This window comes from Corythoichthys intestinalis, unplaced genomic scaffold (genome assembly GCF_030265065.1).
Source record: "Corythoichthys intestinalis isolate RoL2023-P3 unplaced genomic scaffold, ASM3026506v1 HiC_scaffold_26, whole genome shotgun sequence".
In the NCBI taxonomy this organism is placed as follows: Eukaryota; Metazoa; Chordata; class Actinopteri; order Syngnathiformes; family Syngnathidae; genus Corythoichthys; species Corythoichthys intestinalis.
The window spans coordinates 2,396,475-2,412,213 of NW_026651595.1; the positions used below are offsets into that span (position 1 = coordinate 2,396,475).

The following is a 15,739-nucleotide window of genomic DNA, read 5'->3' on the forward strand; positions in this document are numbered from 1 at the left end:
CCACTCGTCGTAGTTTCAGAAATGAGTGACAGGCGGTATCATTCTGCTTTCACAGACAGCCTCGTCTCCCTCCTGCTGCTGCAAAAGCGAGGGAGAACTTCCGCGTCGTCTGTCCTAGTTCTATGGGCTCAAAGTCATGGCTCGTGCTTGCATTTCGATTTAGGACACGGTTAAACATTTTCCTTTTGTGAGGGGAGTAGGGGGCGGGGGCGCAAGGACTTTCTTTAGCAGGTTCTTGATCACACATACAATCACATATACAGCATGTTTGCTGTCCCGAAAATAAAAATACATCGAAAGTTTAATTTCTGAATATGGAACGACCAACACATCATATTTACATCTCGCTCTGTTGTATTTTTGTTTTTTAGTATTAAGATGATCGTGTTGAATTTTTGCACTGGTATTAATAAATAAAATAATCCGGTCAGCTCCCCTGTCGTCCCCGCATCTCAGATCGTCAAATGCTGACGAGAAATAATTGTTTGCTCTTTACGATGTCGCCTTTCTACTCTCATTAGTCTGTTAAGAAAAATGTAGACATATTGCGACATCTCCCGTGTCCGCGTGCTTTGTTTTTGGGCGCTTGAGTAGCACATGATGGACGGATTGACATAATTTGTCAAACCAACCACCTGACACGAAAAAAAAAAAAAAAACACTCGGAAAAAAATTACATGTATATACAGTTTCATTGCAAATCAGTATTATGGTGATCATATTGTTTTTTTGCACTGGTATTAATAAATAAAATAATCCGGTCAGCTCCCCTGTCGTCCCCGCATCTCAGATCGTCAAATGCTGACGAGAAATAATTGTTAGCGCTTTACGATGTCGCCTTTCTACTCTCATTAGTCTGTTAAGAAAAATGTAGACATATTGCGACATCTCCCGTGTCCATGTGCGTTGTTTTGGGGCGCTTGAGGAGCACATGATGGACGGATTGACATGATTTGTCAAACCAACCAACACCTGACACGAAAAAAAAAAAAAAAAAAACACTTGGAAAAAATGGACATGTATATACCGTTTCATTGCAAATCAGTATTATGGTGATCATACTAAATATTTTTTTCTGTGCACATATGAGGTAAATATCGCTGCCATGAAGCCTCCTTATAGTGACAGTTCTTTGCCCCCTTCATTGCCGTCACGCGACCGCAGCTCAGCTTTTGCTTGCCTCGTAGCTACCCGTGTTTTAAATTACTGTAAATTTGATAGTATGTGGTAATAGGTAGTCGCGAGTCTGTTGAGAAAAGTAGTACACTAAACCATGCTCGCTAGATTTGTGTGGTGTTTTTGTCTTTTTGAGCTGCATTTGATAGGCTCCACGTTAACAAATATGTGACAAAGTCCTTTCCTTTCATTTTTTGATTCGTTCACCGCATATTCATTACTGGAAAGTCAAGTTAGCAGCAAGCTAGGTCAGGAACCGGAGGACCGAGTCACTGAACGGGAAGTGACAAAACTCAGTCTTGCCCCCCTGCCTGCACGCTGGCTGCTCATTGGCCACACGTGGAAGTGAGTGACATACGCCCTGATTCTATTTCCGGTCCCTCCCCTGCCCGCGATGAGGCTGGCGTCTGATTGGTCGTGTGCGATGTCAGAAGACGCTGCCGCTTGCTCAACGCCCTCCCACGCAGTGAACAAGCACCAACCTCATAGAACGAATCAGTGCAGATGGTGATTAGTTCGGTCTCGTTCACCCAAACAATTCGTTCAAAAAGAACGAATCGTTCGCGACCGATACAACACTATTACACTCGACTCGACATTTCCTCGACAACTCACCACCCTCCCTCCCACCTTCCTCTCTTATCCCCTGTTTAGAAAACATCAACTCATGGCTCTTCACAAACTTCCTACTACTCAACAGTTCAAAATCAGAAGTCCTTGTACTAGGCACCCACACTATCCTCAAAAATTACATTTATTTCTCCATTGCCATCAAAGATGTATCCATCTCCCCCTCAACTCAGGTTAAGAGTCTGGGTGTCATCCTCGACAGCATGCTTTCCTTCTGCTCCCATATCAATTCAATTCAATTCAATTTTATTTGTATAGCCCTCAATTACAACAGATGTCTCAAAGGACTTTACAGAGGCAATATGATACACAATTAGAAATGAAGCAACAAAGATGTTCAAGTCCTGGGTATCCCCTATACTTAAGACCCTCCATGCCGGCAAGGAAAAACTCCAAAAACTCCAGAGTCAATTGGGAGAAAAATGAGAAACCTCGGGGAGTACCACAGTCAGGAGAGATCCACTCCCAGGACGGATAGACAGGAACCCCAGAACTGCTAATAGGAATTAGCAGGCGAAATTACAGTCTGTAAAAATGCAGTGGAGTAAAGGAGCAAGAAGAGGTCCATCTAGCCAGATGAGACGGGGGTAGCAGCGAGGACGTCTATCCAGCCAGGGGTCCGGACAGTCAGGAGGCTGCAGCTGAAAAATAGCCCCTTTTATGTCTCTAAATCAGCCCACTTCCATCTTTGCAATATTTCTCGTCTCCGTTCATCTCTCAGTCCTCAGACTGCCGCCAATCTTGTTTGCAGCCTAGTCACCTCCCGGATCAAGTAATGCAACTCACTGCTCTTTGGTCTCCTTCATAAATACCTCCAGAAACTGTAGCTCCTCCAAACCTCTGCAGCATGCCTAATCACAGGAACCACACCACACACCACAACACCCCCATCCTACGTCAACTTCATTGGCTCCCAAACAAAGAATTAATTACAAAATACTCCTCATCGCTTTCAAAGTGATTAACGGCCTGGCTTCCGTCAACACAGTAAAAAAGGTGCGTCTGTTTAAAATCTTTGAAGTTTTGGGAACATATTACTACGGGAATGAGAGACTTCCAGCCACGGTCTCGGATTGAGGAAGGCGGATGTGACCTTAACGGGAGACATCATGTTCACTATACAACCACAGTATGCAAATGGACAGTCGATTTAGCTGATTTTGCAGATTAATTCGTTTAATGTCCTGCAGGCTTTTGTTGCTACACCAGGAAAAGTGGTGTGAGGCTCTTTGGATTTCCAAAAGATCCTGTTCACTGCGAAGAATGGGCAAAACAAGTCCGACAATCAAGGGACCATTAGACGGATAAGCTACGTGTTTTATGTTACGTCAAATACTGGGATCATGGCACGCGTAAGGATAACATAAGGAGGTGGCTTGCATTTTGTGGGTGACAATGCTCCCTGTCCACCAAGAAGGTGGGAGTGGCCACCTCCCTCGGCCGACGACCGGCGGCTTGTCGCACACCATGGTCGCTGGCCGATGAAGAAGGGAGTGGCTGTGCTTGTGCCCCCCGCTCCCGTCTCAGGTTCTCCATTGTGTTGAGAATTCCACCCCCCCTCCGCCCAATTCACGTGCCCGCCGAGAGAGCGCTATCCTCGGCTTGGGCCCGGGGAGCCCCCCGCTCTCGTCTCAGGTTCTCAATTGTGTCGAGACTTTCACCCCCCTCGGCCCTCTTCGAGTGCCCGACTAGAGGAGCCCCCTGCTCTCGTCTGAGGTTTGCGATTGTGTCGAGACTTCCAGCCCCTCGGCCTAACTCGCATGCCCGCCAAGAGCGCGCGATCCTTGGCTTGGGCCCGGGGAGCCCCCCGCTCTCGTCTCAGGTTCTCAATTGTGTCGAGACTTCCACCCTCCTCGGCCCTCTTCGAGTGCCCGACTAGAGGACGCTATCCTCGGCTTGGGCCCGGGGAGCCCCCCGCTCTCGTCTCAGGTTCTCAATTGTGTCGAGACTTTCACCCCCCTCGGCCCTCTTCGAGTGCCCGACTAGAGGACGCTATCCTCGGCCTGGGCCCGGGGAGCCCCCCGCTCTCGTCTCCAGTTCTCGATTGTGTCAAGACTTCCAACCCCCCACAGCCCTCTTCGCGTGCATACCGAGAGAGCGCTATCCTCAGTTTAGGCTTGGGCAGCCATGTGCGCTGACGTCGGGCGGTCCATTGAGAATACATCATTTTCGGCGATCATTCCCCTGCTGTGTCCCCTGCCACGAGTACTCCTGCCAGGGCCACAGCAAGGGAACAACGAGCCCAAACTTGCTCGCCGCTGGGGCTGGTCGATCGGTGAAAGCAATCACCCTTGCCGCCGTATGTGAGTCGGGGTAGTTTTGTGTGATTTTTCGTTTTTGAAAGGCGAGTAAGAGCCTTGGAAGAGCCATTCGGTTTGGGTTAGCATGTAGCCAAGCTCTTAGTCTCCGAGTCCCCGCAGGGAAATGACAAGAGCCGAACTAACTCCGCGGGCATGAATACCGAAGTCGGCAGTTTTGACCATTATGCAGTAATTTAGCCCTGTCTTACTGAATTAATATATTCCATTTAGTAAAAGACTTATTTGTCATGACCATACAATTTATTTAGCAATTGGGGAAAATATTTAAAAGAATATACTGTATAAAAATTGGAGTAGAGATACGAACAATGATGACATTTTGCAGTCTGCTCTCTGTTGCCTTTTTCTCGTTCTGAGTCTTCCTCCTCCTCCAAATACGACTCAAACATACACCCACCGGCCACTTTATTAGGTACACCATGCTAGTAACGGGTTGGACCCCGTTTTGCTTTCAGAACTGCCTCAATTCTTCGTGGCATAGATTCAACAAGGTGCTGGAAGCATTCCTCAGAGAGTTTGGTCCATATTGACATGATGGCATCACAGAGTTGGTGCAGATTTGTCTGCTGGACATCCATGATGCGAATCTCCCGTTCCACCACATCCCATAGATACTCTATTGGATTGAGATCTGGTGACTGTGGAGGCCATTTGAGTACAGTGAACTCATTGTCATGTTCAAGAAACCAGTCTGAGATGATTCCAGCCTAATGACATGGCACATTATCCTGCTGAAAGTAGCCATCAGAAATTGGGTACATTGTGATCATAAAGGGATGGACATGGTCAGCAACAATACTCAGGATGGCGAGATAGTGTAAAGCGCTTTGAGCACCTTGAAAGGTGGAAAAGCGCTATATAAGTATAACACCAAAACACCAAAGGTAGGCTGTGGCATTCCAAACGATGCTCAATTGGTACCAAGGGGCCCAAAGAGTGCCAAGAAAATATTCCCCACATCATTACACCACCACCACCAGCCTGAACCGTTGATACAAGGCAGGATGGATCCATGCTTTCATGTTGTTGACGCCAAATTCTGACCCTACCATCCGAATTTTGCAGCAGAAATCGAGACTCATCAGACCAGGCAACATTTTTCCAATCTTCTATTGTCCAATTTCGATGAGCTTGTGCAAATTGTAGCCTCAGTTTTCTGTTCTTAGCTGATAGGAGCGGCACCTGGCGTGGTCTTCTGCTGCTGTAGCCCATCTGCCTCAAAGTTCGACGTACTGTGCGTTCAGAGATGCTCTTCTGCCTACCTTGGTTGTAACGGGTGGTTATTTGAGTCACTGTTGCCTTTCTATCAGCTCGAACCAGTCTGGCCATTCTCCTCTGACCTCTGGCATCAACAAGGCATTTCCGCCCACAGAACTGCCGCTCACTGGATATTTTTTCTTTTTCGGACCATTCTCTGTAAACCTTAGAGGTGGTTGTGCGTGAAAATCCCAGGAGATCAGCAGTTTCTGAAATACTCAGACCAGCCCTTCTGGCACCAACAACCATGCCACGTTCAAAGTCACTCAAATCACCTTTCTTCCCCATACTGATACTCGGTTTGAACTGCAGGAGATTGCCTTAAACCATGTCTACATGCCTAAATGCACTGAGTTGCTGCCATGTGATTGGCTGATTAGAAATTAAGTGTTAACAAGCAGTTGGACAGATTTACCTTATATAGTTGCCGGTGAGTGTATATGACTGTATGCCACAGGCTTCCTTTAGATCGACAATATCACTTGAAAGATCTCCACTTGAACCAGAATCGCTGAAAAACGCTTCTTCCTCCTTTGAGCTAAATCTGCTGAAATCAGTCTTTTGCTGACGTCATCGCTCAGATGGAGGCCCCAGAGCTATATAATGATAGGAGTAGCTAAACTGGAGATTAAAAACTCATGTCTCGTCATCTGCTCTTTGCCAAATTGTTGCATATAACTATTTGAATCGTCTGAAAATATGATTTTAATGCCAATAGTAATGCTAAGATTTTTTTTTATGCTGTCACGTGCTCTTTAAATTTTCTCCAATTCTGGAATGACCCTAAACCCATAAAGTTTAAATCGTACAATCTTAAAACCTAACCTCCCTTCGTAACAAGCTTGAGATTTTCCCATTTGACGTTACATTAAGTACAGTAGATGTTATGCTGTTAGGAATCCATGTTGGTCAAGCGCCCACACTTTTTATAAATGAACTACAAGCAGACAAAGCACATGCGAAAAGCAAATTATGTCAACACTGTCAGGGACAACTTCCATCCCATCTTTTCACGCTCACACAAGGCAGGGGCAGCAGCTTCAGCAAAGAAGCCTAGACTCCCCTCTATCCAGCCAGTTTTTCCAGCTTTTCTAGTGTGATCCCGAGACGTTGCCAGGCTAAACTGGAGACATAGTCTGGGCCAGAATGTCCCAGTGGGACGTGCCCGAACACCTCACCAGGTAAGCTTCCAGGAGGCATCCTAGTCAGATGCCCTTGCCACCTCATCTGGCTCCTCTCGATCTGGAGGAGTAACGATTTTACTTTGAGCCCCTTATCATCTTTTAGAGAGAGCCTCGACACCCTGCAGCGGAGACTCATTTCAGGTGTTCGTATCCTCAAATTGAAATAAATTAGGGCTGTCAAATGATTGAAATTTTTAATCAAGTTAATCATAGCTTAAAAATCAATTAATCGTAATTAATCGCAATTCAAACCATCTCTAAAATATGCCATATTTTTCTGTAAATTATTGTTGGAATAGAAAGATAAGACAAGGCGGATATATACATTCAACATACTGTACATAAGTACTGTATTTGTTTATTATAACAATAAATCCACAAGATGGCATTAACATTATTAACATTATTTCTGTGAAAGGGATCCACAGATAGAAAGACTTTGGAGTGTTCAATCAGCTTAAAATGCATGTTTTTGGGATGTGGGAGGAAGCTGGAGTATCTGGAGAGAACCCATGCTGGCACGAGAACATATGAACTCCACACAGGGAGGCCAGAGCCGGGACTGAAACAACAATCTCAGAACTGTGAGGCAGACGTGCTAGCCACTCTACCACCGTGCCGCCCATAGCGATTATAAAAATCATACAGTGCTACTTCTTCATACGAATTTGATTTGTTCCAGGACCTGGTTTGTAAGTCGAAATGGTCCTATGTCAAGCGGGATTTTCCCGTAAGAATACATTATAATTCGATTAATTTGTTGCACAGCCCAAAAAACCTACACTAAATCCTTCATAAATACTGCAGGTACAATTACAGATAGCAATTACACATAGCAAAACAAATTATAAAAAAACAAATCGGAATAATAATGATAATATAGTAATAATAATTATAACAAATCGGGTTCTAATGTGGCAGTTATGTTTTGTTCCCAAACAGCATGTGTGACGGGTTAGTTTTTACTCTTTTTTCATGTTAGGTTGTTGTTGTCGTCGGCTACGGTGAAAAGTAGCCGTGTTGTGTTGCACAAGATCATAGGCATAAATCATTAAAAACCTGATGAAGCTGGCGACTCCCTTGTCGATGTTATAATAATAATAATAATAATGTCACCTTAACTCATAAAGACTGGCAAACGAATGTTGGAGGAGGACCATTAGGATCGTAGACGTACAGTGAGGAGCAGAAGTATTTGCACCCCTTGTGATTTTGCAAGGCACCTACTTAGAAAATAGGTCGAGGTCTGAAATTTCAATCATAGATGCATTTCCACTTACAGAGACAAAATCTATTAAAAAAAATCCGGAACTTCAACTCACATTGTATGAGTTTTCAATAATTTATTTGAAATTTACTGGGGTTCATAACTATTTGTACCCCTGAGAAAATCAGTGCTAATATTTAGTGCAGAAGCCTTTGTTTGCAACTACACAGGTCAGATGCTTTCTGTAGCTCTTCACCAGGTTTTCACATACTGTATGTAAAAAGGAATTTTGGTCTCTTCCTCCACACAAATCTTCTCTAGATCTGTCAGGTTTCGGGGCTGTCGTTGAGAAACACAAAGTTTCAGCTCCATCCAAAGATTTTCTATCAATTGAGGTCTAGAGACTGGTTAGGCCACTGTAGAACCTTGACATGCTTTTTACGCAGCCACTCCTTGGTCAGCTTGGATGTGTGCTTCGGATCATTGTCATGTTGGACAGCCACGACTCATCTTCAAGTCTCAGAGAGAAGGAGGTCGTGGCTTAAAATCTGATGATATATTTCACCATTCTTTGCTTTATACAGTACAGTCGTCCTGTCCCATTTGCCAAAAAGAAGCTCCAAAGCATGAAGATTCTACCCCCATACTTAACAGTGATCCCCACTGTGTTCTTGGGATTGTACTCATCCTTCTTTTATCTCCACACAAGACGAGTAAAATTTGCACCAAAAAGTTCTACTTAGATCCCATCTGACCACATCACATGAACCCCTGGGGGTTAGCCAGCGCAGCCTATCCATCCTCCAAAAGCCCAGCAAAGGGGCCGCCGTCATCCCCGCAGGATCCATTGTGGTCCCCTGGGGCGCCCTCCCCATCAAGGGATAGGATAAGGTGACTCGCCACCAACCACTCGCCCATCCGGCCCACGAGCCACCGCCGCTGACCTCCAACCGGCACGGTACACCAACCCTACCCGGAGTAGGCGATAAACAGCCAACCCAGCCAGAGTCCCCCGCCGCGGGGCAAGGAGGATACCCAGACAGAAAAGAGAGGGGGAGGCGGAAGCAGGAGAACACCAAGAAGCTGGTATGGGGCAACGCGACATCGGAGCTCCCCCACAGCTGGCAGCCCAGGCAGAGAGGAGGCCCAAAAAATGTGGGACCCACCTACCACCCTATTACTGTGGCTGCCAGGTCCCCGACTGGAAGCCATTACCCAGCACCGTTATAGGATTGTGTGGGGAGGGTAATGCAGTGTATGCATTAAAATAGGAGAGACCGGCTTAAGGCAGTGGGATCGCCGCATGGAAGTTCTACTCAGCCGCCCCTCCTCCCCCTCGTGGAGAATGATGTATGCGGTGCGTTAAAAGAGGTGCGGGAATGGCGGGGCCTTCCGTGAGGAGGCAACCGTAAGGCCCCCGCCCCCAACAGTTCCCATCCATCCCACAACCTCGGGGTGTGATGCATTCAAATCAAGGGGGAGCCGGCCCGGGACTGTACAGCCCTGTTCCGACTCTCTCCGAAGGCATGAATGAGTATGTAGGTGCCAGAGTGAAAGATATTTACTGTGCAAGGTGAAAAGTGCGTGAATTAAGAGGCTGTTCCTGCTAGCCTTAGCCCCATCCGCAAGCACCTCCAGCCGCAGGGCGAGAGTAGCACCAGGGCCCCGACCAACACACGCCCAAGACCACTCCCAGCGCCACTGCTTTTGTTGTTATGGCATTCCTTGGCAGTCAAGAGAGAATCCTTTTGCAGATGACGTGCCAAATTTTACGTCGGATGTCGAAAGGATCATATGACGATGCATTCGAATGTTGAGGTACCACTCTATTTTCGTAATATATATTTTTGACTACCCTTCAGATGGAGTTTATTAAGCTACACAAAGTAGCTACGGAAATCTGGACAATCGTATATTGTCTCCAGAGTCGAGAAAAGGAGCCCTAAACAGAGAAGGAATAACATGCTATTTTGAAGGTGAGATGGATGACATCTTGATTACTGCAGCCACTGCAAGGAAATAACCGAAGTCAGCAGCTAACATGGAACTGGCAGAGTCACTACAGCTAAGGAATAGGTGTTCACCCACATTGCCCCGCCGCCATGGGTAGTTGGGGTTCGGTTGAACAGAATCGGTTGAAACTCAGGGGCCCTCTGTCCCTTAAAAGCCCCTCACAGTCTCTTTCCGTCAAATGGCAGCTGCACGACAGTACATGGCCTTTGCCGAGGAAGTCTGGAGTGAGGAATGAGGGACACGGGTGAAGGTCACGCCGTGAAGAGAGGAGAGGATCTGAACTGTAGTTTTGTTTGGCAGAGCGCGGGGAATTTTCCCATCAGCTACAAATCTTTCTGGTCACAATAGTCAAATATAATGTGCTTTCCTCGCCAGTCAAGCCAGACTCGCATCTTCTCCAAGATTGCATCATACTGTGAAGGAATTCATGTGCCAAAGTCAGTGTGGGGTTGAGCTCCAGTATTTGAACATTGATAGACCCTCCGATCTGTGCAATAGAAAAGTATCTGGTTTCCTGTTTATAATACAAATGTCCTGCAACTGCGCATGCATGAATACACACTCGGACAAACATTTTGAAAGCCCGCTACTATCATTACTGTGTTTCTTTGAACAAAGTAATACTCTAAACAATAAAGCTAGCTGGCCCTTGTACCCCCAAGCTCGGAACCGGCAACCTCGACACACCACAACTGAGCGCTGGCCTCGGCCGGATTTTCCCAGGCTGCCTCCTATGACTTCGATGGTCGCTGGCTGCCATTACAGGAGCTTAGCTCAGACAAACTGCGCAGCATTGTCACCATGACATCTATACTGTACGTCCGTATGAGTATACACGGCGTCACATTAGAAATGGCGTTTTTTTTTAGGTGTACCTCCTAGCTATTTTCTTTACCACTGTACATAGTATCAGAATCCAGATCATGAATACAATTTAAAATGATAGCATCCATTCGTATGCAGTTACATACCTTTGATGCCAAGGGCTTGGTCTTGGGTTTTTTGGTTGGGTGAATTGGTTCTCTGATTTCTGACAAAACTGAAAAACAATAAATAAAATTAAGTAACACACCTACTATATATGTTTCTTTCTTCGTGATATTTACTTACTATGGGTCCAGGGGACTAATTGATTGTAATATTAAAAATGAATTTGAACTTTGCATCAATCTAAACAATACCTAAGTATCTTTTGCGGCCTTAAATCCAACAAGTAACTTTTCATTAGTATAGTTTCTGCATCAACAAACACTAACGCGGTCTGACTGAACATTAATAAACTAGATGGCTCATTTTAAATGAAATGTTGATTTTGGAAAAACCACATTGTACCATCCCAATTCCAATGAAGTTGTGTTGGATAAAAATAGAACACAATGATTTGCAAATCATGTTCCAACTATATTTACCTGAATACACTAAAAAGACCAGATATTTAATGTTCAAGTCAATCATTATTATTTGCCAAAAACAATAAACTTTTAACTTTGAATTTTATGGCTGCAAAACATCCAAATAATGCACGGACAGGTGGCATAAAAGACCGAAAAAGTTGACGAATGCTCATCAAACCCGTGTTTGGGACATCCCACAGGTCAGCAGGCTAATTGGGAACAGGTGAGTGCCATGATTGCGTATAAAATGAAATTCACTAAATTGCTGTCATTCATAAGTAAACTAATCAAACAAAAAACCTCTTCAGTATCTGAGGTGCAAAACAAAAATGAATGATCTAATAAACATCTACAAAGCCAAGACCAGGTACAAGTTACGCAATAATACAACTTTTTTTCTTGTAGCAATAGAAAAGAGAAATATGAGCGGGGCCATCTTGGAGAATGTTTGCCCCGAACTTCCGGTTTGGAAAAAAACATCAACAGTTGCGTTTGTAATTTAAAAAAGTCATTAGTGTGTTGAGTCAGCTAAAACTGTGAAATCCATCCAGAGGAACCCGCAGAATCTCCAAAAATGGATTCAGCACGATGTAGATGACACTCCGAGACATTCTGTGCTGTGCTTGAAGTCCTGGAAGCGCCTATATATGAAATTTGAAGTGGAATGTTTTGAAGAGCATCCAGCTTCAAAGCGCCAGTGTGGACTTATCTCTCCACATGCCTTAAATCGAAACTAGCTGCAGACAAGAAGTTAAGGATTTAATTTAAACCTACAGATATACCTAAAAGATTGTATGATTGTTCTTATCACTTTGTTGATCATTCATGGGCAAAATTATAACAACCTGTCAGCCTGTGTTGACGAGAGGTGTAGATTGATACGCCGGCCACTTGAGTGACCAAAATGAGGAGAAATTACAAATAATATAACATTTATTATATTACCGAATGCAGAAGGGCTGACACGGATTTTGTTGTTACAAGGAAATACTACAAGGTATGTACATATAAACAAAATGGTATGTCATTATTTTTTATTGAAGATATTGTTAGCAATAAAACCTTTGGACAGCATGATTCCATTTGTTGTTTTATTTAAAACGATTGGTGCAAAACAGGTCAATAAATCACAATTTATAAAATTATTAGAAAAATAGCATAAGAGAACGTGATATCAAGAAAGCACAGCTTCGGAGCCCCGCCGGGTAGAATGCATGTAGTCTCGATATATGTTCATCGATGCATAGTAAATGTTGATGACATTGTGAGGCACATCGAGTGTTCTTCCCTTGCCGATCAGCGTTTTCCACCAGTAAACAAACGAACAAAAAACTTGCAACACTTGCATTTATGCGCTGAAATCCTACACATACTGATTAGCAACAGACAAGCAGCAGATAGCATATGTGTTGCAGTCACAGCAGTACAGTCGTTGTAGTAAATAATATGAAAGATCATCATAATTACAAAGCCTAGTCGTAATAACAATATCAAAGGCAACAAGTCGTTTCATGTGCAAGATTTTAGCTTTAGTATTTTTTGAGCATCGGACACATGCAAATGCAGGTATATGACGAAAATACCGTCCATAACCAGTGTTGGGCACGTTACTTTAAAAAATTAATAAGTTATAGTTACTCACTACTTCTTCCAAAAAATAACTGAGTTAGTAACTGAATTACTCTATAGTAAAAGTAACCATTTACCAGGGAAAGTAACTATTTCCGTTACTTTAAAAATAAGTTGTTGTATGTCAAAGAATTTGAAATTTCCTGAGCAGTATTCGAGTCAGTTGAATAGAGAAGAACAGACAGGTAGTTGTGTTATAGAACCTTGTAATATTTATTGCACTTCACCAGCAATAGATTTATCCTACACTTGAAGTGCAACAAAAATAAACAGATTTGAATTGCTTACCACAGATGTCGACAAAAGCTTTGCCCCAGGACATAAATTACACTTTACATGCATTCTTTCCTTTAATTTTGACCAACTTAAGTAGTGAAATAGTGTTTACATCTCAACCTCGTAAAGGACAAATTTTCCTCTAAATGCTCTGCCATCATATCCCTCTGAATCTGTTTTGCGTGTGTGTGTTTGCCGCACGCGCTGTTCCAATTTGTGTGTGAAAACACCGGCTCTGAAGTTTGTTTAAAAAAAACAAACTTTATTAACAACAAATACACATATACAAACATAGGGCAAGACAATTCACATATAAACAACAGGCTCTGAAGTACGTGCGCTATTAGGCTCGAGCGTTTACGTCACAGAATGGGGGATCACATGAGATTTGACAACAACACAGCCATATTGGAAGCAGGTCTGGCTCGTGGGACATTAAACTTTAACTTGCCTGTTCGATAAAGAGACAAACTCGTTAGTAAGGCGAAGAACAGATATGGGATCAAACTTAAGGATGTGAACAATGTTACCCCTTACGAGCAAGTCGAAGACAAATGGAGTAAAGATGTCGAAGGGCTTCCAAAATTAAACTCATCAGCGATTCCGAAATTACAAATCGCTACGAAGCTACGTACAGTTTTGCTGCGGATGGGTGCTGGACCTGCACATTATGACCGTATCAAACGGCAACTCCATCGTTCTTGCAAAGGTAGGCTATGTGTGTTTACTATTTTCATTGCCATGAACCTGAACGCACCCCAAGTTTTTGATGACAAATGAACAGAGCAGAGTAGACTCGCTACGGCTGGTAGTTTCTTCAATTTATTCAAAGTAATGCACCGCCTTTGACCGTCAGTAACGGTAATGGCGTTGTAACGGCGGAAAAAATAATTAGTTAGATTACCCCATCACTGAAAAAAATAACGCCGATAACACCAGAGGCAACACTGCTACAAAAACACCCAGTCTTTGTGATGGCACAAGCTTGGTTCCAGATCTGCCTTCATGAACATTTTGTCCTCCCCTGTCGTGATACTGACAGATGGTTGTGGTAGTCCCAAATTGTATTTTTTAAAGGATTTTGATGAGTAATGTTACTTGTTTTACGAAATTTCCGGGTTCGCAGCGAGTCAGTAACAGGCACACTTTTGCAAATAATACAATGTTTAATATAGAAAAAGGAAGAAAACAAGAACAATGACGCCAGCGCTAGATTGCTGCTAAAATCCCCGCGCTACAGTTAAAGCACACAAGAACAGTCAAAACTCTTACCGATTGATAATCGGGCAGAAAGCCTACGCTCAGTAGAGTTGCAGAGGAAAACAGGCGTAGTTGACTCTTGGGTCTCCAGAAATGCTAAAACAGTGTTCAGCGTCTTGCAGCTACAAAAACTTCTACCGGAGAGGAAAATGTCCTCGGCTTATATAGGGATGCATGACATCAGGAATGAGGTCAGAGATGTCAGTCCCTTATGACGAGCCACTCGCCCCTTGTTACAAGAGATGTCCGTCCCTTATCGCAAAAGAGGACGCGCTACTTGCCCCTTGTTACACATGTCTTTGTACTCACGCATCACAGATACGTCAAAGTGGCGAAGAAGCAAAGTCATACATCACAGAGGCGCCAAAGTGGCAAAGCTCTAATACGGTACGGTCACTAAGGGAACGAAGAGAAACAATGCAATAATGCTAATTCAATCCGGGGCATATATTCCGGGTATATTTTTCCCATCATTCCACCCCTTGACCCGGATTGAATCCATCATTCCCTTAATTATACAATCTGCTGGCGATATACCACCTCATTTCGGGATATAAATGTGGACACTTTAAGCTTGGAAATGGTAGACCTGTGTTCCTCAATCATCTTTTGCAGCAACGTGGAACGGTTTAGGGCGCCTCTAAAGCGCTCCAGCTTTACTGCCCAAAGAGTTTTAAGGCTTCCCACTGAGCCGTAGTCAATCAACTTGTAGGTCTGATTATTCCAAGTGAAAAGTGTACAACCCGAAAATGGTGTTTTAGGCAACTGTGGATGTGGTTTCATAGTGGTTTTCCACATGCCAATTGCATAATGCCTGTGTCGTGTTAAAACATGCTTCATGATACATTACTTCTTTCATACATGCAATAACTTCGTCCGATGTGTCGCAGCCGCTTTTAAGTCATAAGATTGGTTTGTGGGCCAAACCATTCTCCTTGAGGTCTAACGAAATAATATGCATAGGTCGTAATCACAGGAAACACATGATATCTACAAACTACAAGGGGTTTAGCTACATCCATCTGTAACCACATTCCTTGACATGCAGATTCATTACATATGGTTTTCTCAGGATATTTCTTTACCCAGGACTTAGTAGAAATATTCCACACTTTACGCCACTGATCTACCGATGGCGATGTTACCACCCTTAGAAATCTTTCTTGTTGTAGTTTCATGTCTAAGACCAGCAAGTTACACTTGTTCATATTCAGTGCATAAGAAATATTGGTTAAAACTTCTTCGGTCTCCCCCCACATTGTCTTGTCCCACGACGGTTGGGAAGGATGTTGCTTCTTCATGGGGCACGACAGATGCGGGCAACCATAGTCCCACAGTCGAGAGACAATGAGCCACGTCTCTTCCGGTGTTGGACAACATCGTTCTAGTGAC

The 15,739-nt window shown here is 44.0% G+C and overlaps 1 protein-coding gene across 1 annotated transcript in view; it reads right to left on the reverse strand.

Annotated features, from left to right (window-relative positions):
- Positions 1 to 15,739, reverse strand: part of LOC130911308 (lysine-specific demethylase phf2-like) — a 205,224-nt gene that overhangs the window by 81,345 nt on the left and 108,140 nt on the right. Inside the window, exon 16 of the mRNA XM_057829185.1 lies at positions 10,760 to 10,827. Within this exon, the coding sequence (XP_057685168.1) occupies positions 10,760 to 10,827 (68 nt within the window). The remainder of the gene's footprint in view (positions 1 to 10,759; positions 10,828 to 15,739) is intronic.